The 23,018-nt window shown below is 45.1% G+C and overlaps 1 protein-coding gene and 1 long non-coding RNA gene across 2 annotated transcripts in view; one reads left to right on the top strand and one right to left on the bottom strand.

The window, feature by feature from the left end:
• The first annotated feature begins 289 nt into the window (after positions 1-289).
• Positions 290-2,880, top strand: LOC311094221. Its single transcript, XR_014608607.1, has 3 exons — positions 290-1,812; positions 1,857-2,026; positions 2,386-2,880. It is a non-coding gene; the product is annotated as an uncharacterized lncRNA (long non-coding RNA).
• Positions 2,881-18,292: 15,412 nt separating this feature from the next.
• Positions 18,293-23,018, bottom strand: part of abhd5b (abhydrolase domain containing 5, lysophosphatidic acid acyltransferase b) — a 70,877-nt gene continuing 66,151 nt past the window's right edge. Inside the window, exons 5-7 of the mRNA XM_084131918.1 lie at positions 19,338-19,449; positions 19,050-19,236; positions 18,293-18,975 (exon numbers count right to left, since the gene is read on the bottom strand). Coding sequence (XP_083988044.1) covers positions 18,889-18,975; positions 19,050-19,236; positions 19,338-19,449 — 386 coding nt within the window. The 3' untranslated portion in view covers positions 18,293-18,888. The remainder of the gene's footprint in view (positions 18,976-19,049; positions 19,237-19,337; positions 19,450-23,018) is intronic.

The following is a 23,018-nucleotide window of genomic DNA, read 5'->3' on the forward strand; positions in this document are numbered from 1 at the left end:
ACAACTATGTTCCTTTTTAGAAAAAAATGGTATCTGCGAGGATTTCCAGTCAGGATTTAGACCATACCATAGTACTGAGAACGCTCTCATTAGAGTTACAAATGATTTGCTCTTAGCATCTGACCGTGGTTGTATCTCAGTGTTACTGGATCTTAGTGCTGCATTTGATAGCATCGACCACAACATTCTTTTGAATAGACTCGAAAGTTATGTTGGCATTAGTGTGTCACAGGGTGACGAATAAGCGGAACTGTCCCTCTCTATTCTTGTTTCCGGGGGGGAGCGAGTTTGATGTAACACCAGAACGGTTCCGGGTCTTTCCGTGTAAACAGTCTGACGGAGCTTACTAATGAGGGAATGAGTGGCAGCTGGGCGATGAGCAGAGATTGAGCCACGAGGGATATGGATTTGTGAGGGGGATTATAAAAGGATCCGGTTGATGTGCAGCAGGGGAGAAGTTTTGGGGGAAGAAACTTTGGAGCGAAATCTTTTGGGTGGATGCAGACTGGAGGAAAGTTGTTGTTGTTGTTGTTGTTGTTGTTGTTGTTGTTGTTGTTGTTGTTGTTGTTGTTGTTGTTGTTGTTGTTGTTGTTGTTGTTGTTGTTGTTGTTGTGGTTGTTGTTGTGGTTGTTGTTGTGGTTGTTGTTGTGGTTGTTGTTGTTGTGGTTGTTGTGGTTGTTGTGGTTGTGATCACGTCGAGCAGTACACGAGAGGGCAGATCGTTAAAGGACGGGAAAGACTGCATGTAAAGAAGGAAGAGCTGGAGAGCAGCGGTATGATTGAACTGTGTTATTTCATCGAACAGATAAGTGTTATCTGCCAGTCCTATTAGGAAGTTAATGCCTGTAGTGCCTGCTACCTGCCATGATTTGGTGAAACCGCCCCGGCGTTCAGTGAGTTCTGTTCTGAAGCTTGTCAATGTCAGTTGTGTTTCCATAGTCAACCACCTACGCAGCTTGGATGTACAGTTTGTCAGTTGAGCGGAGAGAGTCGGCTGGGACCACGAGAAGAGACCTTATTCACTGTGAGTTGATGTGAGTTGCAGTGCCTAATGTGAAGTGAACACGTGTGATCATTTGAAGTGACTGAATTGTGCACTGGTGTGGAAACTGTAGTTTTATGTCTGCCCGTTCCCCAGTTGACTACTCGTGGGTTTCGAAGGTCAAACTGAAATGAATTAAACTGCTGTGTGTTGAGCATATGCTGTGCAGGAATGCAGCTCTATCCTGTCTGAGTGGAAGAGGATTTATGAGAGATCTATGCATCGCTGTTCTGTGGTAAGAAGACCCAGTTGTTGACTGTTGAATCCTGTACTCACCACTGCTGTTCTGTGAATATAGAGAAACTGCCCTCTGCCATTGAATGCTGCTACTACGGTCCTGTGGAAAGAAGGCCCAGCTGTTGACTGTTGAAACCTGTACTCACCTCTGTGGTTCTGTGAACATAGAGAAACTGCCCTCTGCCATTGAATGCTGCCATCACTGCTCTGTGGTAAGAAGATCCAGTTGTTGATTGTTAAATCTTCTACTCCTCATGATTGTTCTGTGAACATAGAGAAACTGTCCTCTGCCATTGAATGCTGTTACTACTGTCCTGTGGAAAGAAGGCCCAGCTGCTGACTGTTGAAACCTGTACTCACCTCTGTGGTTCTGTGAACATAGAGAAATTGCCCTCTGCCATTGAATGCTGTTACTACTGTCCTGTGGAAAGAAGGCCCAGCTGTTGACTGTTGAAACCTGTACTCATCTCTGTGGTTCTGTGAACATAGAGAAACTGCCCTCTGCCATTGAATGCTGCCATCACTGCTCTGTGGTAAGAAGATCCAGTTGTTGATTGTTAAATCTTCTACTCACCAGGATTGTTCTGTGAACATAGAGAAACTGTCCTCTGCCATTGAATGCTGTTACTACTGTCCTGTGGAAAGAAGGCCCAGCTGCTGACTGTTGAAACCTGTACTCCCCACTGTGGTTCTGTGAACATAGAGAAACGGCCCTCTGCCATCGAATGCTGCCATCACTGCTCTGTGGTAAGAAGATCCAGTTGTTGATTGTCAAATCCTGTACTCACCACGGTTGTTCTGTGAACGTAGAGAAATTGTCCTCTGTCAGTGGAGGCGGCCATCACCGTTCCGTGGGGAAATTACTGTCCGTCGCTGTATCTCAACTGCCGTCGGCCTGTGGAAGGGGAGTGGCCCCCAGCTAGCGGGTGTGTCTCGTGGAGGGAACGAGAGAGCTCCCCGATTGCCATCTACGACGGACTATTGTATTGCGTCGGATGATTCCCTGCCCGAACCTCCCCCCTATCCCAAAGAGAGGTGACACTCAAATGGTTGATGTTGTCCTGTGAGAAGAGTAACCCCTTCCTTTGTTGTCAATTTCCTATCAGTGCCTGCCGTAACCCCTACCTCCGGCTGAAGAGGAGTTGCTGTGTGAATCCTTACCAGTGCCTGCTCCATTACTTACGTCTGACTGAAGAGGAACCGCTGCGCGAATCCTTACCAGTGCTTGCTTCATTACTTACCTCCGGCCGAAGAGGAACTGCTGTGTGAACCCCTGCCAGTGCCTGTGCCATTACTTGCCTCCGGCCGAAGAGGAGTTGCTGTGTGAATCCTTACCAGTGCTTGCTCCATTACTTATGTCTGGCTGAAGAGGAACCGCTGTGCGAATCCTTACCTGTGTCTGCTTCATTACTTACCTCTGGCCGAAGAGGAGCTGTTGTGTGAATCCTTACCAGTGTCTGCTCCATTACTTATGTCTGGCTGAGAGGAACCGTTGTGCGAACTTCCCACGCAACCTGGTGGAAGAGAGAGGTGGATCAGTCGGTGGATTTTAGCTTGAGATTGGACTTATTTTAACTAAATAAAATACAAGTTTTTGATAATTATCTTGTCTGGTCTGTTGTGTCTCTGGGTAACTCCTCGAGGTGGTACGTTCAGAAGGGGAGGGAAGGCCACCCCGGCCTGTGACAAGTGGAATTGCACTAGCATGGTTCAAATCATACTTATCTGACCGTTATCAGTTTGTAGCAGTAAACAAAGATGTCATATCGATCAAAAGTTCAGTATGGAGTACCACAAGGCTCAGTAGTACCGTTGCTGTTCACTCTGTACTTGCTACCCTTGGGATATATCATTGGGAAGCATGGCATTAGTTTTCACTGTTATGCTGATGATACTCAGCTCTAAATTTCTTTGCACCCCGACGAAACACACCAATTCACAAATTAACGGAATGCATAGCTGATATAAAAATTTGAATGACTAGTAATTTGGATGACTAGTAATTTCCTACTACTTAACTCTGAAAAAACAGAGATTCTAATTATTGGACAAAAAACTTCCTCAATTAATAACCTAGAATACTGTATAACAATTGATGGCTGCTCTGTTAAGTCCTTGTCGTTGGTTAGGAAACCTGGGTGTGCTCTTTGATACCAATCTTTCATTTCAAAGTCACGTTTCTAGCATCTGTAAAACCGCATTCTTCCATCTTAAAAATATTTCTAAATTTCAACATATGCTTTCAATGAAAATGCGGAACAGTCAGTTCATGCATTCATGACCTCAGGGCTAGATTATTGTAATGCTCTACTGGGTGGTTTCCCTGCACGCTTAATAAACAAAGTCCAGTTGGTCCAAAACGCAGCAGCTTGAGTTCTCACTAGAACCAGGAAGTATGACCATATTAGCCCCGTTCTGTCAACACTGCATTGGCTCCCTATTAAACATTGTATACATTTTAAAATATTGCTGATTACTTACAAAGTACTAAATGGTTTAGCTCCCCAGTACTTGAGCGAGCTCTTAACGCATTATAGTCCTTAACGTCTATTGCAATCTCAAAATTCTGGCCAGTTGATAATACCTAGAATATCAAAATCAGCTGCTGGCGGTAGATCATTTTCCTATTTAGCACCTAAACTTTGGAACAGTTTCCCTAACATTGTCCGGGAAGCAGACACACTCTGTCAGTTTAAATCTAGACTAAAAACGCATCTCTTTTACCTGGCATTCACATAGAACATTATACATTTCTATTATTCAAATCAGTTAAATGATTATTAGGCAGCATAGATTAGGTCAGCTGGAACCGGGGACACTTCCTATAACACCCAATGTACTCGTTACATCATAAGAAGAATGGCATCTACGCTAATGTTAGTCTTTCCATTTATTCCGAGGTTTACTGAAGTCAGCCAGATCCGGGCCGTATCCAGATCAGACGGTGAACCTGCGCCTGGACACAACCACAACGCATCCCTGAAGTGCCAGCCTCATCAGCCCTGTGAAGGCCTCATGGACACCTCAACAAACCCATCTCCATACCGGCGTGATGACTCCGACCTCCAACCAGATGGAACTGGATAAATATTGTGAATGTTTTGATCCAATCTGACTTCTGACCTGTAATGCTGCCTAAATCATAATCATACACTGTTCGCTCGTTGGCCAGAGGAGAACTGGCCCCCGACTGAGCCTGGTTTCTCCCAAGGTTTTTTTCTCCATTCTGTCACCTGATGGAATTTTGGTTCCTTACCACTGTTGCCTTGGCTTTTGGCTTGCTTAGTTGGGTACATTTAATATTCAAAAATATTATTTATCTGCATTACTTCAGGTGGACAATGACGCAATTTTCTTCTAGAAATAAACTTTGTTGTATTATTTTCATGTTATCACTGTGAAGCTGCTTTGATACAATCTGTACTGTAAAAAGCGCTATATAAATAAAGGTGACTTGACTTCACTACAACCAGGCTCATAAGCATACTAGGGGTCTCTTATCTTTATTTCATGCTCCTTCTTAAAGGAGTCATTGGTTTGCATATAAATATGTCTTTGCAGTTTGTGGACACAACCACCATACAATGAAAAAAATCCAATCCTTTCTTTTAATCCTCAAAAAGCCTTAACACTCTCAATAATCAAGCCGTTTGCACAACCACTGATGGACTTTCCCGTATTAACATATTTCCGCCCTCAGCCATTTTTATACTGTCCACCAAGGCAGATTGTCACGGGGTGCTTCTCAATATCCCTCCTCGCTCCTCTGTCCTCCATCCTATGACCCGGAAACCGATCGACCACAGGTGTATCCTTTGCGGAAGAGCTTTATTGACTAAACATGACGCACATATACATTATCCTCCCCCTTCACATTGGTCACGATAATTTGAATTTATACTTTACCTTTGCAGTTTATATAAACCACACATCTCACATATTTCAACAGGGTACCTTGCTTTATTATTATTTGTTATGAATTTATTAAATAACCAAACTAATACAACATAAGGGCAGATACTTTGAGCAAAGCTGATGATGCTATGAAGTGACGCTCGAGTGATCAAGTATTCCAATGTATAAAAAAGCTTTCATTCGATTCCTCCGTCCTCATTTTCTTTCCTTGCAGCCTTCCCTCGCATCCTTTACATGAAGACCCTAAACAATCATACCAACTTGTGCAAAATGGGCATTCAATGCATTCGATGACGCCTTTAAGATACTTCAACATATGTTCATGGAATTCAATAGCCAGCCTTTCATTGACAGTGAGTCTTTTGCTAGGGTGATCAGTACTGGCAGACATTGCCGCCATTGCTTCTGAGGATGTTCAGTTCTGTCCATATGACTTTATCCTTGAAACAAGACAAGTTCATATATATATGGTCAAATAAATGCAGATTAATGCTAAGGTGTTTGATGACACAGAAGCAAATTAAAGTTTGAGAGAGAAAGAAAGAAAAGGCAAAGTGAAATGTATTATAGTTAACGTAGGTGTGTGTGATACATCATCTGAACTATCTAGATGATCATCATCTGGTTTGTTCTCCAAATGTTGCTGGCTCTCCATTATTCCTGTCAGTAACTCATCCAACTGGTCAGCGTCTTTATTTGCAGGTCCTCCGCCAGTCCTAAATCTCTCTCTTCGGTCTTCAGCTTTTTTAGGTTTATTTTTACATTCTTCCACAACCCCTGTATATATAAAATAACTACTGCAATGACAGTGATTTAAAAACAACAACAGTTAGGTAATTAAGCTAACGATTCTTACCTAAAGTACGAGGTGGCTAATTCGTACGAATTCATACTACCTCACTCGTACGAATTTGTATGATTTTTGTTAAATCGTACATACTTTACGAGTTGACCAATTCATATTAATCCGCACGAATGACCTACCCCTGACCCCACCCCTAAACCTACCCATCACTAGGGTTTAGACAAATCATACGAATTCGTATCAGGACAGGGAGGGGTAACCAGCAGTCAGCAAGAAAGTTTAGTAAACCCAAATGCCCAAGGTTTGAGTGGGTAGAAGAAGCCCATAGATGTTTAAATTCTAAATATATGACCTCTACTGAGCAGGCACTGTTTCTGTATTACCATCCTGATGGGGAGGCTAAGTCAGAGATCTGATTTCGTCCCACTGCAGATAGAAATGCCCCTGATCGAATCCTGGCTATTTTGCTTGAAACATTTGGTTACCCTCAATCTTATATTGAAGCACAGAAAAAAAAATTCAATGACGCCAGCGTGATGGGTAGGGCTGTCGCGGTGAAGGATTTTCCCATGCGGTAATTTTGAGTGGCTCAATAGCGCGATATGTGGTTGTCACGAATTCAGCCTCTGTGGCTCCCTCCACACACCACCAGAGGTCACCATCACCTGAGTACTAACTCTTTGGACTTCATTTCCCATATACCCCGTACCTGTGGCTGATTTCACTCACAGGTGTTTTCCATTGACTCTGAACTATTTAAACTGTTCTCCCAGCTTCCTCATTGCGAAGTCTTGTCTTGCCATGCAAACATTTCTGAGCGTTTATTCCGTGTATGATTTCCCGTGTATGACCTGGACTGGTTACTATGGATGGGGAAATGAAGCCTCATGAATCACTAAAGCTTTCCCCTAACTGTTCTGGGAAAAGATTCAAAGCTTCGAGAGTGTCGAGAACAGTGCCATCTGGTGCTTATTTAAAATAAAGCAGCCAGAAGCCTGTGTTAGAAGCTCTGGCAGATGAAGCAACCACAACACACTCCATAGTTTCAATGTTATGTGTACAAATAAAAGCCTTACATGTTTGTGTTTGATTTGTTCATTAAATAAATTATTTTACCCATTAAAGTGTGACAATTAAAATATAAAATGAGCTTATATGATTCAATAAGATCTAATGTAGGCCTCTCTCTCTCTCTCTCTCTCTCTCTCCACACACACACAATGAATAAGGACATTGTCTTATAGGATCATCTGTTATTAAATGTGTTTATGACACTTGTTACTGATAGTACTTAATCAACTGTAGGAATGACAGAAAGTTGATAAAGTGTTTTATTATTTTTATTATTTTTGGCTGTTGCCATTGCTCTAAATACAAACCATTCACCAAACACCAACACCCCTCTCCCCTAATCCCACCCTAAACCCAAATACCAACACCAAATTACCTAAAATCACCAAAAAGTGCAAAGATTTTACAAAAACAAAAGGACACAACAACAAAAAATAATAGCCCAAGTAGCGAAAAATAAATTTTGCTTATTTAAATGTAATATATTGATTAACTTTCAAAGTACAGCACTCTCCTCACAAACCCATCAACCAGACTGAGGCAACAGACAGACTCATTAAATACGATCTGGAGTTCGAGCCTTCTGACACCCAAAGTGAAACGCGCACGTGACTGGAGAGAAAGTGAGGCTTCGTTTGTCATCGATCACGTGACTCTAGTAAACCAATACACACCCCGATACGGGGCTTCACTAGAAATTGTTTTGCTTGTGTGATACGCGCATCGAAGCTTCAGTGTCATATGTAACATCACTACTGGTTACTGGACTCTGATTCTTTGCCGCCTGCCTATTCTGATTCCATCTGCCCTGTCATTTGATTATCCTGTGTGTTTGCCGCCTGCCCTGATCTTCAGCCTGAACTCTGACTTTGATTCTGCCTTATCTACATTGTGTTTGAAGCTCTTCCTGTTTGACTTGCATTCTGTTTTAATAAAGCTGCATATGGATCCTCACGAGTCACGACACTGACTCCTCGTTACAGAAGACTTCGCCAGATCTCGATCCAGCAGCATTCTACCACTTCACCACCAAGGTCACTGCTCAAGCATTGGTCCTGGCCACACACCAGCAGCAGCTCAACTGATTGACCTCGATTACTGAAGAACTGGTAAAGGCATTACAAACACTTCGTCTCCAAGTACCCAGCGATCCTGCTTCACCCCCAACTCCACCTCAGGCACATGCTATTCCCAACACCTCCAGCCCTCGTCTCGCCTTCCCAGAGAAATTTGATGGATCTCCAGACAGATGTAAGGGATTCTTACTTCAATGTTCTATGTTTGTCAATCAACAACCCATGTTGTACCCTGCAGATAAGAACCGCATCGCATTCATGTGTTCGCTTCTCACGAGGAGAGCGTTGGATTGGGCTACTGCAGTATGGAGTGAGGATAGACCAACCTTCCCTTCATTTAGAGCATTTATTCAAAGAGGTGTCAAAGAGGTGTTTGAGCACTCTGTTGGAGGAAAGGAAGTGGGTGAGCAATTGCTATCTCCCCGGCAAGGAAGGGGTTCGGCGGCGGATTATGCTCTATCATTTCGCACTCTCGCAGCTCAGACGGGGTGGCCAGACGATCCTCTCAAGCTCCACTACCGTAAAGGCTTGTCTATGGAGTTGCAGTCTGAACTTGCCTGTCGCGACGAGGGAAAATCACTGGAGCAATTCATCGAGCTATCCATCAAGATCGACAATCTCTTTCGATCTCGTCGCACCAACCGTCTGCCCACTTCTCCCATGACACTTTCAACAGTTAACTCAGATGTAGAACCCATGCAAATTGGCTTAACACGCATCAGCGAGGAGGAGAGAGAGAGACGCATTCGACAGAGCTTATGTTTGTACTGCGGATTACCGGGACATCTAAGAGCAACCTGTCCCACTCGTCCACCTCGCAATCCCACTGTGGTGAGTTCAATTCCCAAATCCACTACTAGTTGAGAGATTGCAGTCACTCTGGAGTTAAATGGGAGGGTCGTTGAGACAGTAGCATTGATTGACTCGGGGGCTGCAGGAAACTTCATTGATATGTCTTTTGCGAAAAATAATAATATTCCCCTTGTTCCCTATGACTCTCACTTGGCAGTCGCAGCGCTAGATGGCCGACCTCTGGGCTCCGGTTGTATCAAATTCACCACTGAAGATCTGCAGTTGAGCACCAGTGTCCTCCACACTGAAACCATCCGTCTGTTTGTCTTTCAATCACCACAAAATCCCATCATCCTCGGTCTTCCATGGCTGGAGCTGCACAACCCCTCTATCTCATGGGCTAAGAAACAAATCACTCAATGGTCAGACTTCTGTCTTCACAACTGTCTTTACAACATGCCTGTCAAGAAGAGGAGCGAGACTGCTTTAACAGATCCACTTCCCAGTGTCTATCAGGATCTAGCCGAGGCATTCAGCAAGGTGAAAGCATCACACTTACCTCCTCACCGAGCCAGTGACTGTGCCATAGATCTCCTCCCAGGATCACAACCTCCCAAGGGCAGAGTTTTTCCGCTGTCACAACCCGAAGCAGAGGCTATAAGATCCTACATTCAGGAGGAACTCACCAAAGGTTTCATCCGTCCCTCCACGTCACCCGCATCAGCAGGCTTCTTCTTCGTCAAGAAGAAAGATGGAGGTCTTCGTCCCTGTATCGACTATCGATCTCTCAACGACATCACAACCAAGTTCCGTTATCCTCTACCACTCGTCCCTGCTGCTCTCGAACAACTCAGACAAGCAAGATATTTCACCAAACTGGACCTTCGTTGTGCCTATAATCTCATTCGCATTCGTGAAGGGGACGAGTGGAAGACAGCATTCTCCACCACGACGGGGCACTACGAATATCTTGTTATGCCGTTCGGTCTGTCCAATAGTCCTTCCGTGTTTCAGGTTTTCCGTTTTCAGAGACATGCTGAACCAAAGGGTAATTGTTTACATTGATGACATCCTGATTTACTCCGAAACTTATGAGGAGCATGTTAAACACGTCAGAGCAGTCCTGAAACGTCTCATTCAACACCAACTGTACGCCAAGGCAGAGAAGTGCGAGTTTCACCAAGAGACCATCTCCTTTCTCGGGTATGTGATTAGCTCTGGAGGGGTCGCCATGGATGAGAGGAAGGTACAGGCGGTAGTTCACTGGTCCCAACCTACCACTCTCAAGGAACTACAACGCTTCTTAGGATTTGCCAATTTCTATCGCCGGTTCATCCGTAACTTCAGCAGTATCGCTGCCCCTATGACATCCATGATCAAAAAGGGAACCCAACGTCTAACCTGGTCTTCAGCAGCTATTGCAGCGTTCCGTTCTCTAAGAGAGAAATTCACGACCGCTCCCATCCTGCACCATCCCGATCCCGAACGTGAATTCATAGTGGAAGTAGATGCTTCCAGCACAGGCATTGGGGCAGTGCTTTCACAACGCCAGGGTGAACCTCCCAAACTTTTCCCCTGTGCATTCTTCTCCCGTAAATTGAACTCTACCGAGCAGAATTATGACGTTGGCAACCGCGAACGTCTCGCAATGCAGGCAGCATTCGAGGAGTGGCGTCACTGGCTGGAGGGGGCTAAACATCCGTTCACTGTTCTCACTGATCATCGTAACCTAGAGCAGGGATGGGCAACTTCGGTCCTGGAGGGCCACTGTCCTACAGAATTTAGCTTCAACCCTAATCAAACACACCTGAACAAGCTAATCAAGGTCCTCAGGATTACTAGAAAATTACAGGCAGGTGATTTTTTCAGGGTTGGAGCTAAACTCTGTAGGACAGTGGCCCTCCAGGACCGAAGTTGCCCATCCCTGACCTAGAGTATCTAAAATCAGCCAAACGACTCAACCATCGACAAGCCAGATGGTCACTCTTTTTCACCAGATTCGATTTCAGAGTTACTTATCGTCCAGGCTCTCAAAATACCAAGGCGGATGCTCTCTCTCGACTTCATGAGTCGGACCTCCTATCCCCAGATCAAGAACCCATCATTCCATCCACTATCATTCTCGCACCTGTGCAGTGGGACATACTAACTGAAATCGCAGAAGCCCAGGTCATCGAGCCACCACCGGCTGAAACCCCACCCAACCTCACGTACGTTCCACAGGCCCTAAGACAGAGAGTAATGCAAATGGTACACAATAACCCTAGTTCCGGTCATCCAGGTATAATGGCTACAATACAACTCCTCAACAATAAGTTCTGGTGGTCTTCTATACGAACTGACACCATCACGTTCATTCAGAATTGCACCATCTGCAATACCTCCAAATCTCCGCGTCAATTACCTGCCGGCCTTCTTCATCCATTACCCATCCCACAAAGACCATGGTCACACATCGCCATTGACTTTGTGACTAACCTACCACCCTCTCAGGGCCACACTACCATTCTCACGGTAATTGATCGTTTCTCTAAAGCCTGCAGGCTGATACCTCTTCCCAAACTCCCCACTGCCCTGGAAACTGCTGAAGTTCTCTGCAATAATGTATTTAGATTCTATGGTCTACCGGAGGATGTAGTCTCTGATCGGGGTCCGCAGTTCACCTCCCGAGTCTGGTCCGCTTTCTGTCAGCTACTGAACATTAATGTCAGCCTAACCTCCGGATACCATCCTCAAGCCAACGGTCAAGTGGAAAGATTAAATCAAGAACTCACCCGCTTCCTTCGCTCATATTGCCAGAAGAATCAGTCCGACTGGAGTCGCTATCTGCTATGGGCCGAGTATGCTCAAAATTCACTCCGCAAGCCATCTACAGGTCTCACTCCCTTCCAATGCATCCTAGGCTTCCAACCCCCATTGTTTCCGTGGTCTGGAGAACCCTCGGACTTACCTGCGATTAACTCATGGTTACAACGCAGTGAGGAGATGTGGAACAATGCTCATGTCCATCTACAAAGAGCAGTTCATCGCACCAGAGAACAGGCCAATCGTCATCGGCGAACCAATCCCAACTACCAACCAGGGCAATGGGTTTGATTGTCCATTGTCCACCCGTGACATACGGCTCCGGTTACCCTGCAAGAAGCTCAGTCCCAGGTACGTGGGTCCTTTCAAAATCATTAGACAAATCACTCCAGTTTCATTTAGATTAGCCTTACCTGCCCATTACCGTATCTCACCCACTTTTCATGTCTCCTTGCTCAAGCCCGCTGGTGGTCCGAGAGGAGAGGAGGTCCTAGATGAGGCTGGTGACCAGAGAGCTCCTCCCATCATCATCGACGGCCAGGAAGCTTACCGGGTCCGTGAAATCCTGGACTCTCGTCGTCGGGGCAGGTTCCTCCAGTACCTCGTGGACTGGGAGGGATACGGTCCAGAGGAGAGGTCCTGGATCAATGCTGATGATGTTCTAGACCCTTCACTCACTACTGATTTCCACAGAGACCACCCGGACAAACCTGCCCCAAGACCTCGAGGAAGACCCCGGCGTCGTTTGCCTCCTCGCGTCAGGAGCCGCTCACAGGGGAGGGATGTGTCTTTAATCTAGCTTTGAACTGACAGAGTGTGTCTGCATCCCGGACAATGGTAGGAAGACTGTTCCAAAGTTTTGGTGCTAAATAGGAAAAGGATCTACCGCCAGCGGTCGATTTTGATATTCTAGGTATTATCAACTGGCCGGAATTTTGAGATCGCAATAGACGTGAAGGACTATAATGCGTTAAGAGCTCACTCAAGTACTGCAGAGCTAAACCATTTAGTGCTTTGTAAGTAATATTTTAAAATTTATGCGATGTTTAATAGGGAGCCAGTGCAGTGTTGACAGAACCAGGCTAATATGGTCATACTTCCTGGTTCTGGTAAGAACTCGAGCTGCTGCGTTTTGAACTAGCTGTAGTTTGTTTATTAAGCGTGCAGGGCAACCACCCAGTAGAGCATTACAATAATCTAGCCTTGATGTCATGAACGCATGAACTAATTGTTCCGCATTTGTCAATGAGAGCATATGGCGTAATTTAGATATATTTTTAAGATGGAAAAATGCAGTTTTACAGATACTAGACACGTGACTTTCAAATGAAAGATTGGTATCAAAGAGTACACCCAGGTTCCTAACCGACAACGAAGACTTAACAGAGCAGCCATCAAGTGTTAGACAGTATTCTAGGTTATTACGTGAGGAAGATTTTTGTCCAATAATTAGAATCTCTGTTTTTTCAGAATTTAGAAGTAGGAAATTACTAGTCATCCAATTTTTTTATATCAGCTATGCATTCCGTTAATTTTGTGAATTGGTAAGTTTCATTAGGTTTTGAAGAAATATACAGCTGAGTATCGTCAGCATAACAGTGGAAGCTAATTCCATGTTTCCTAATGATATCTCATAAGGGTAGCATGTACAGAGTGAACAGCAACGGTCCTAGTACTGAGCCTTGTGGTACACCATACTGAACTTGTGATCGATAAGACATCTCTTCATTTACTTTCAGTTGCACTCCATTTATCTAGCTGCTCTCTTAAGGGCCTGAGTGTGCTCGTTTTACCACTGCGTTGGACTAATTCCTTTAATCGTCTTTAAGCGTAACGGAGCAACTGTGTCTAAAGTGCTGGAAAAGAGAGAGTTAAAAGTTTCTGTTGCAATATCGAGTTCTTCTAAGCTATCTGGGATGCTGAGATGATGAAACTGATTAGGAAGATTATTGATAAAGCAATCTTTAGTGGCAGAAGTGATAGGTCTAACATATTTATAACACGGAGTCGGCTTTGCAGCCTTGGCTAAATGTAATTTACATGAGACTAGATAATGATCTGAGATGTCATCGCTCTGCTGCAGAATTTCAACGGCATCAACATCTATTCCATGTGCTAATATTAGATCTAGAGTATGATTACGATAATGAGTAGGTCCTGACACGTATTGTCTAACTCCAATTGAGTTTACAATGTCTTTAAATGCCAATCCCAATGCATCTTTTTCATTATCTATGTGTATATTAAAATCACCAACAATTAGTACTTTATTTGCAGTCAATATTAATTCTGATAGAAAGTCCGCAAATTCTTTAATAAAATCTTTATGGTGGCCTGTATTAGGGATGTCCCGATACCACTTTTTTTCAGAACGAGTCCGATACTGATACTTTAATTTTTGATACTCGCCGATACCGATACCATAACTGATCCCAATTATTTAATCCAATTTTGATACTACAACAAAAACTACCAGCCTAATTAATGTGAATTTAAAACAAGTAAGCAGTCAGTAACAAAATAAGAACAAACAATCGAATTACAAATAGGACAAATAAATACAATAGAGCAAAGAAAGGCTACAAATGAAATAAACAGTGTTTTTAGAGTTTTTCAGGTAGATCCAGCAGGTACAGAAATTTGAATAAAGTAATCAAATGTGAAAAAAGCATATTCATTACTGTATAAATAATATATAGATAGATATTTTTGTAAAGTTGAAAAGGGTAGCGTATTTAGTCAAGAGCAGTGAGTATTTATTTGTCCTTTGTTTGATTAACATTAAAACACAGAAGCAGGTTTATCAAACTATCAGACCGAACGCACGGACCGCATTTGAACATGGCTACGTTCATTTGAGATATAACCGACTTTGTTGGCGTTTTTACATAATTTTGTGTGAATTCGTCCGTACAAGCGCAAGACGTGGAAGACAATTTAATTCAGTATTCGCGCGCTGAGACGCTGGTTTGCGGGGCGCGCGCTTTGGATGTTTGCATTCATGGAACTTCTTGACCTGCACACGTCCTGAAATATTGTAGGGAACCACTCATTATACTTAAATCAGGTAACAGTTCATGTTTTACTTTACTTGCATATACGATTTAGTTTTCATCCAAATAACATGTGCTGAGTGAACGATCAGCAATCAAGAGCAACAGAAGTGCGCTCGCTCTCTCTCTCGCTCTCTCTCGCTCTCTCTCTCTCTCTCGCTCTCTCTCTCTCGTCAGTTAACGTTAATAATAATCTACATGCCTCGTTTTATTTTCTTTGCCATTGACATCCGACTGAACAAACTTTCCACTGATGTCTGTTTAAAGGGATGTGCTCGCAATATGTACGTGGTATCGGTGCGTGGTATCGGCGAATTTTTATGAGTACGAGTACGAGTATATGAGGACAGTATCGGCCCGATCCCCGATGCCAGTATCGGTATCGGGCCATCCCTAGCCTGTATACAGTAGCCAGCACAAATCTCAAACGTGATTTATCGTTTGCATTATATATTTTTACATTAAGCACCAACACTTCAAAAGAAGTATATTTAAAACTAGATTTCTTAGTGGTTTTGAAAATATTACTATAAATTACAGGAACACCTCCCCCTTTGCGTTTCAGACGAGCTTCATGTTTATAACAGTAATCTTGCGGGGTGGACTCATTTAAAGTAATGTAATCATTTGGTTTTAGCCAGGTTTCTGTCAAACACAGCACATCTAGGTTATTATCTGAAATCATATCATTAACAATGAGTGCTTTTGGAGTAAGCGATCGAATATTCATCAACCCAAGCTTTAGCATTTGCTCATCTGTATTATATCTGTTTTTTTATTTGTTGACATCAATTAAATTTGTGTGTTACACCGGTTGCAACAGAATGGCCTGAAACTTAAGCTCAGAAAATGTCACTTCTTCCAGCCAGAGGTAAAGTACCTTGGGCATGTCATCTCAGCATCTGGGGTTGTCTATGATCCCGAAAAGATCAGCACTCCATCTCCAGACTCCATCTACTGTTATAGAACTGCGGTCCTTCCTGGGTTTTGCCTCTTGATACAGGAGATTTGTGGAAGATTTTGCAAACTATTTGCAAATTGCAAATTTGCACAAATTAGTAGCAAAGTTACAGCCTTCCAGTAAAAGAGCTAGGCCAAGATCAAATAGCTCCTGGGGTGATCACTGGGTTTGGAGTTGCGAACAGGCATTCCATGCTCTTAAGGAGAAGCTGATTGGGGCCCCAGTATTGGGGTATGCAGATTTTGCTAGTCCGTTTTTCCTTGAGGTGGATGCAATAGCAATCTGGGGTTGGGTGCAGTCCTGTCCCAGGAGCAGGAAGGAGGGCAACGTCGGCCACTCGCATATGCAAGCCGTGGGCTCAGACCTACAGAGAGGAATATGACAAATTATTCAGCTATGAAATTAGAACTGCTTGCACGTAAATGGGCGGTAACAGAAAAATTTAGAGATTATCTTCTTGGCTCTTAATTTATAGTATTCACAGACAACAACCCACTTGGTTATCTCCGCACTACCAAAATGGGTGTCGTAGATCAATGCTGGGCATCACAGCTGGCACTTTTTGATTTCACCCTAATGGGACCTGGGACATCTAATAAGAATCCAGATACACTCTCTCGCTTGCCTCCATCCCCTCTGCCAAGTTCTTTGGGAGAGGTTGCCCCTGGCATTACGGTTCCCGAAGATGTGGAATGGGCTTGCACTAGACACCATTAGCAGTTGTCTGCTTTTACATCAATTACTGAGGCAGCCCCAGCGAGATGTAAAGCTGACCTACAAGTGTTGCAGACAGAAGATCTAGTGATAAGGGCTTTCTTGGTGTATTGGAAATGGGGCGGGGTTCCCACAGCTCTGGAGTGGACAAAGGAATCTCCAGCAGTTTTGGAAATGGTTCGCCAATGGAGTAGAAGTCAAGAACAGCAGGGAGTCTTGTATCATCGGAGTCATGTCCCTGGGGGTAGAGAGGAAGTGTTGCAGCTGCTGTTACCACAGAGGCTGAGAAGTGAAGTACTTACTAATCTCCATGACCATCATGGTCATCAAGGGGTGGAACGTACTACGGAATGATGGTTTTACACCTATGGTGTTCCAAAATGGATCCATTCAAACCAAGGACGAAATTTTGAGGGAGAGTTACAAAAACACCTTTGTCAGTTGTATGGAATCGAGAAGTCACATACTAGCCCTTACCACCACCCAGAAGGTAATGGGCAATGTGAACGGTTCAACCGGACATTGCACGATTTGTTGCGCACTCTACCCCCAGAACAGAAAAAGAGATTGCCTCAACATTTGACACCTCAGTGCATAACTCTACAGGATTTTCTCCTTATGAGTTGATGTTTGGGAGAAAGCCTCTTCTTCCTATAGATTCACTTCTGGGACTAACCGAGGATGTGACATTGGGTGGGACAGCAGAAGATTGTTTTCGAGAACATCAGAGGCAATTAACATCAACCTATCTTAAGGCACAAACTCAATTGGAAGCTGTAGCCGCTTCTCGAGCGCAACATCATTCTGTACCTCGGCCAATTTTGCTTATTGGTTCATTTGTGTACAGGCGAAGTAATCCTCCTGGTCGTCATAAAATCCAAGACCAATGGGAGCCTATTGTATACGAAGTAGTACAATGCCTGGATGAGATTGGGGTACTATACAAGATCAAGCCCTAAGTGTATGCTGTGTATCACGTGTACTGGATTTAACTGTGGTTATTTTACCTGTGGTATTCTTCTCAAACTTTATTTATTAAGAGTGACATGTGGTGTGAATAAATTCTGACACGTCTCGGGAGGGAAACTCGGTACATGCTCTTAAACATTTGGTGTTTTGATTGAGGGAAGTTTCATGGGGTATTACATTGAACTATTGTGAAATAAATGTATATTTTTGATACACTAGCTTCCATCTGCGTCCTTTAATTAGGGTGGCTTGCGTGAAACCAGGTAGGCCTTTTGAGCTGACTATTTAATGGTATAATCATTTGTTCTGGATATATTTAATTAGTAGTTTAGGGCATGTAAAACGACCCCTGGTGGCCCCTGTTGCGAGGCCCGTTTCAAGTGAATCATATCAAAGCCACTACGTGGTGCTTACTCCCACCCAGCGGCGTTCAAGAGGTGTGGATCATTTCTGCCGCTATTTATTTATTTTTTACAATGTGCATGCTTGTGCTTGAATAATTAATTAATTAGAAGTACTGGAGATTTCCACAAATAAAATAAAATAAAATAAAAAACACTTTTTTGTTGCTTTTGTGGTAGATTTTCCCCTAAACCTAACTACGTATCGGGAACCTAATTACCTGCGTCTAAATTTACCTGGGGCATCTCCAGTCGACACCCAAGCTTCTACAGTCGACACTTAATAAATATATCTGGGGCGTCTACAATTGACACCCAAAAATCTTTATACTCTAGCTCTTGTGTCTACAGTCGACAACTGGCTTTGAGTTCCTTACCCTAACTTGTTCTCCTAACTAGCTTGCTCCCCTATCTGAATTTGCTGCGCAGCAATAAACAAACAGACTTCAGCAAATGTCCTTTAAATGTTTTAATCACGGCCGGGAGAATTTCCCGAAAATCCCACCAGTAAACACAAATACAACAGTTTTAATAGAATAGGAAAATGGCAAAAATTATATGAAACATTACATAATTTCCCTACAATTTGATTGGTTCTTCATAGACAAGCCCTCTTGTTACTTCATAATCACAAGGTTTCAAGTTTAGACATCTGTCTAGTTTCATTTCCCATATTTGTTATTTTTACACTCACACAACCAAAGTTTTCGACCAAAGGGGGAAACATTTAAAAGCATATGAATGTTGTTCCTGCAAGAAAAACAAATGTTAGTTATGATTAATTTAAAAATCCATCACACTTTCATATAGCAGATGCATTTTAAATATAGTTCATAAGCACAAATTTATTCATGTATACATATTAATTTTTAAATGCACATTTGTAGAAAGCCATAAATGATCATGCAATTTTTCCTCCTTCCTTTCCTTCATATTTTCTGCCTCCTTTTCCTCTTAAATAGTACCTTTCAGGCATCTATCTCTCCCTTATCACCTTCATCTGATCCTCCTCTAACTCACACCTGACTCATATTTTCTCTCCTTTATTTATTCATTATTGCATATCTTAAGCACAGCCTGGTTGAAGTCTTCTGATTGGTCTGCAAATACGTAGTGACCTGCACCCTGGATGACCTTGAAGGAATTAAAAAGAAAACTGTTACTATTTCGAGTTTTTGAGGGGAAACGATCAATGGAATAAAACTCACTATGATTGTTGTGTGCGAGTCAGGTCTCATTTCTTGAATGGCTTTTCCTGATTGGCCATCAATGCTGGAACGTGATCCGTAGATGAAAGTCATGGGAAGAGAGGGACTGATCATCTCCACGCGGTCCATCATGGGGTGCTGAGGCCATCCATATGGGATTGTCATGTTTTTAAATGCTGTCTCACCACTGCCCAATCACAAGACAAATTTGTAAAAGTTTTTTTTTATTTTAACCTCTGTCTGTTAGGTCAGAAAATAGCTTGTATTCTGCCTGGGTTCACAGTTTACCTGGCCGTTTGTGCATTCACATGGTATATGTAATCAGCCACAGTGTCGTCGTCAAATACAGAAGCGTATTTCTGCTTAAAATCTGATCGCAAAAGCTGCAGGAACAAAGGACCTGAAAGAAAAATACATTTGTAAAGAAAGATCAAATACCGTATAAGGCCTATGGGATTTCTTTATTTCTGGTGGTGATCTTACATCTCACAATATTACTACTCCGCAGTTGAGATGCATCTTAGTGCTGTCAATGTTAGCACGTTAAAAATATTGGTAACACTTTACAATAACAGTACATGAATAAACATGTACTAATACCTGAATTAAAGCTGCAATATGTTATTTATTTCTCCGCTGGGGTCGCTAACCTCTTACAATAACAAAGGCGTATGTTGATGACGCAGTGAATAAGCGGAATCATGGAATTTGTCGTCATGCCAATGGATCTAATAATGTTTATGGGAAATAATGGCTGAGTGATTACATTCATGTTTTTTAACATGTTGCAATTGCTAATGAGAGACAGATATCAGCGCCACACGCAAGTCCCGTGGATATAAAGGAATGAGGACATTGCATTCTACCGAACTACCCGCAAATGCTCAGTTTATGTAACAAATTAAAAATTGTGAGGTAACGCAGCGCTGTTTCACTTGGTCTACATCATACTAAACTGCATTTGAGTGTGTTGAAAGTTATAGGGCCCTATCTTGCACCCAGCGCAATTGACTTTGTACACCGATGCATGTATCATTCCTATTTTGCACCCGACGCACAGCGGACTTTTCCCTCGACAGACGCACATCAGTAAATTAGTGAATGAACTTGCGCTCCCGGGGGTGGTTCAGCAAAAAGAGGAGGTGTGTTCCGGCGCAAACGTTCCCTGGTGCTATTTTGCAGTTCCAGAAAACAATTCTGCCACAGACCGAGAAAAACCTAGTCTAAAGTCAGTGGCGCGTTTTCAGTGGCGCGTTCAGATGCTATTTTAAGGGCACATGCTTGGCCATAATGCAGCGTGTGCACAACGCGCATACACTTTGCTTCTCTCATCTACACACAGACGCAGCAGTTGCCATTTTTGCAAACCATACATAATTACAAGGAAAAATATTCCACATGAGGGAAATCATTGTGGTGTCCATGAAGATGTGAAAAAATAGGGATAAATCTAGCTTACACATTTACCAAAATTATTATTCGCCTGTTTAACCGAAGCTAATTTGGGTGGGTTTCTCCCATCCCCATACAATGTCACTTCTCTGTTTTTTACGGCTCTCCCTGCACCTAAAACCAATCGTCTCTGGATGAGAATCTGAAACAAGGACTGGTTGGATGTTGTCCTGCTTCACTTCACAGACGCTGAGTGAAAAGAAAACTTTATAATGACGGGACGAGACACTCATTTATATGACCCTATATTCAACAGGAAGACCCACTCTGTCACGTACCCACACACAGGAAACAGGGGATCCAATCGCAGTATGTTTATTAGGGAAAATCCGTACTCACAACTAGTCCAGGCAAGGGTCAAAATCCAAATGAGGCAATCCAAAAACACAAAACAATAAACAGGCAAAAACAGAGCAAAGAAGTGGTGTAACAATAACAAGGACTCCGTAACACATACTAAAACAGACAGGGTTATATACACAGGGAAAACAAGCTAAACAAGATAACAAGGGGGTGTGGTTAAACTGAAACACCTGGGAAGACTAATCAACATAACGGGGAACAGTTGAACATGGGACAAGACACATGGCAGGATCACATGACAAGCAGGGAATTACATGACAGACAAGAACAAGGAACAAGACACAAAACCCACACCGTGACATAACCCCCCCTCTACGGAGTGGCTACCAGACACTCCAAGACAACAAAACCCAAAACACAAAACAAGAGTCCAGGGCGGGAGGTGGACTGGTGGAGGATCAGGGGGAGGGATGGGGGGCCAGGTCCATGGAAGGGAACAGAAACAGGGGGTGATGGTTTAGCCGGCGGCCAGGGTGGAGCAGATAGTCCATCGGGCGGCCACGGCGGAGACAACCCTTCAGGCGGCCAGGGTGGAGCAGAAAGTCCATCGGGGGGCCAGGGAGGAGACAACCCTTCGGGTGGCCATGGTGAAGCAGACGACCCATCGGGCGGCCAGGGCGGAGACTTTCCCTCGGGCGGCCAGGGCGGAGACTCTCCCTCGGGCGGCCAGGGCGGAGACTCTCCCTCGGGCGGCCAGGGCGGAGACTCTCCCTCGGGCGGCCAGGGCGGAGACTCTCCCTCGGGCGGCCAGGGCGGAGACTCTCCCTCGGGCGGCCAGGGCGGAGACTCTCCCTCGGGCGGCCAGGGCGGAGACTCTCCCTCGGGCGGCCAGGGCGGAGACTCTCCCTCGGGCGGCCAGGGCGGAGACTCTCCCTCGGGCGGCCAGGGCACAGGAACAGACACCGGCTCAGGCACAGGAACTGGCACCACCGGCTCAGGCACTGGAACTGGCACCAACGTCTCAGGCACTGGAACTGGCACTGGAACTGGCACCACCGGCTCAGGCACTGGAACTGGAACTGGCACCACCGACTCAGGCACTGGAACAGACACCGGCTCAGGCACAGGAACTGGCACCACCGGCTCAGGCACTGGAACTGGCACCAACGTCTCAGGCACTGGAACTGGCACTGGAACTGGCACCACCGGCTCAGGCACTGGAACTGGAACTGGCACCACCGACTCAGGCACTGGAACAGACACCGGCTCAGGCACAGGAACTGGCACCACCGGCTCAGGCACTGGAACTGGCACCAACGTCTCAGGCACTGGAACTGGCACTGGAACTGGCACCACCGGCTCAGGCACTGGAACTGGAACTGGCACCACCGACTCAGGCACTGGAACTGGCACTGGAACTGGCACCACCGGCTCAGGCACTGGAACTGGCACCACCGGCTCAGGCACTGGAACTGGCACCACCGGCTCAGGCACTGGAACTGGCACCACCGGCTCAGGCACTGGAACTGGCACCACCGGCTCAGGCACTGGAACTGGCACCACCGGCTCAGGCACTGGAACTGGCACCACCGGCTCAGGCACTGGAACTGGCACCACCGGCTCAGGCACTGGAACTGGCACCACCGGCTCAGGAACAGACACTGGCTCCGGCTCAGGAACAGACACTGGCTCCGGCTCAGGAACAGACACTGGCTCCGGCTCAGGAACAGACACTGGCTCCGGCTCAGGCTCAGGAACAGACACTGGCTCCGGCTCAGGCTCAGGAACAGACACTGGCTCCGGCTCAGGCTCAGGAACAGACACCGGCTCGGCGGCGGCCATCTTGTCCGGAGACACAGACTCGGCGGCGGCCATCTTGTCCGGAGACACAGGCTCGGCGGCGGCCATCTTGTCCGGAGACACAGGCTCGGCGGCGGCCATCTTGTCCGGGGACACAGGCTCGACGGCGGTCGGCAGGGTGAGCAGCTTGGGCAGGGCTGGCAGGGCGAGCTGCTCGAGGACGGCCTCCAGGATGACAGCGGGCTGTTCGGGGACGACCTCCGAGACGACAGCGGGCTGCTCGAGGACGATCTCCGAGACGACAGCGGGCTGCTCAAGGACGACCTCCTGAACGACAGCGGGCTGCTCGAGGACGACCTCCTGGACGACAGCGGGCTGCGCGGGCACAGCCTCCGGGACGACAGCGGGCTGCGC

Source organism: Abramis brama (assembly GCF_963993115.1).
Source record: "Abramis brama genome assembly, chromosome: 12".
NCBI classification, from domain to species: domain Eukaryota; kingdom Metazoa; phylum Chordata; class Actinopteri; order Cypriniformes; family Leuciscidae; genus Abramis; species Abramis brama.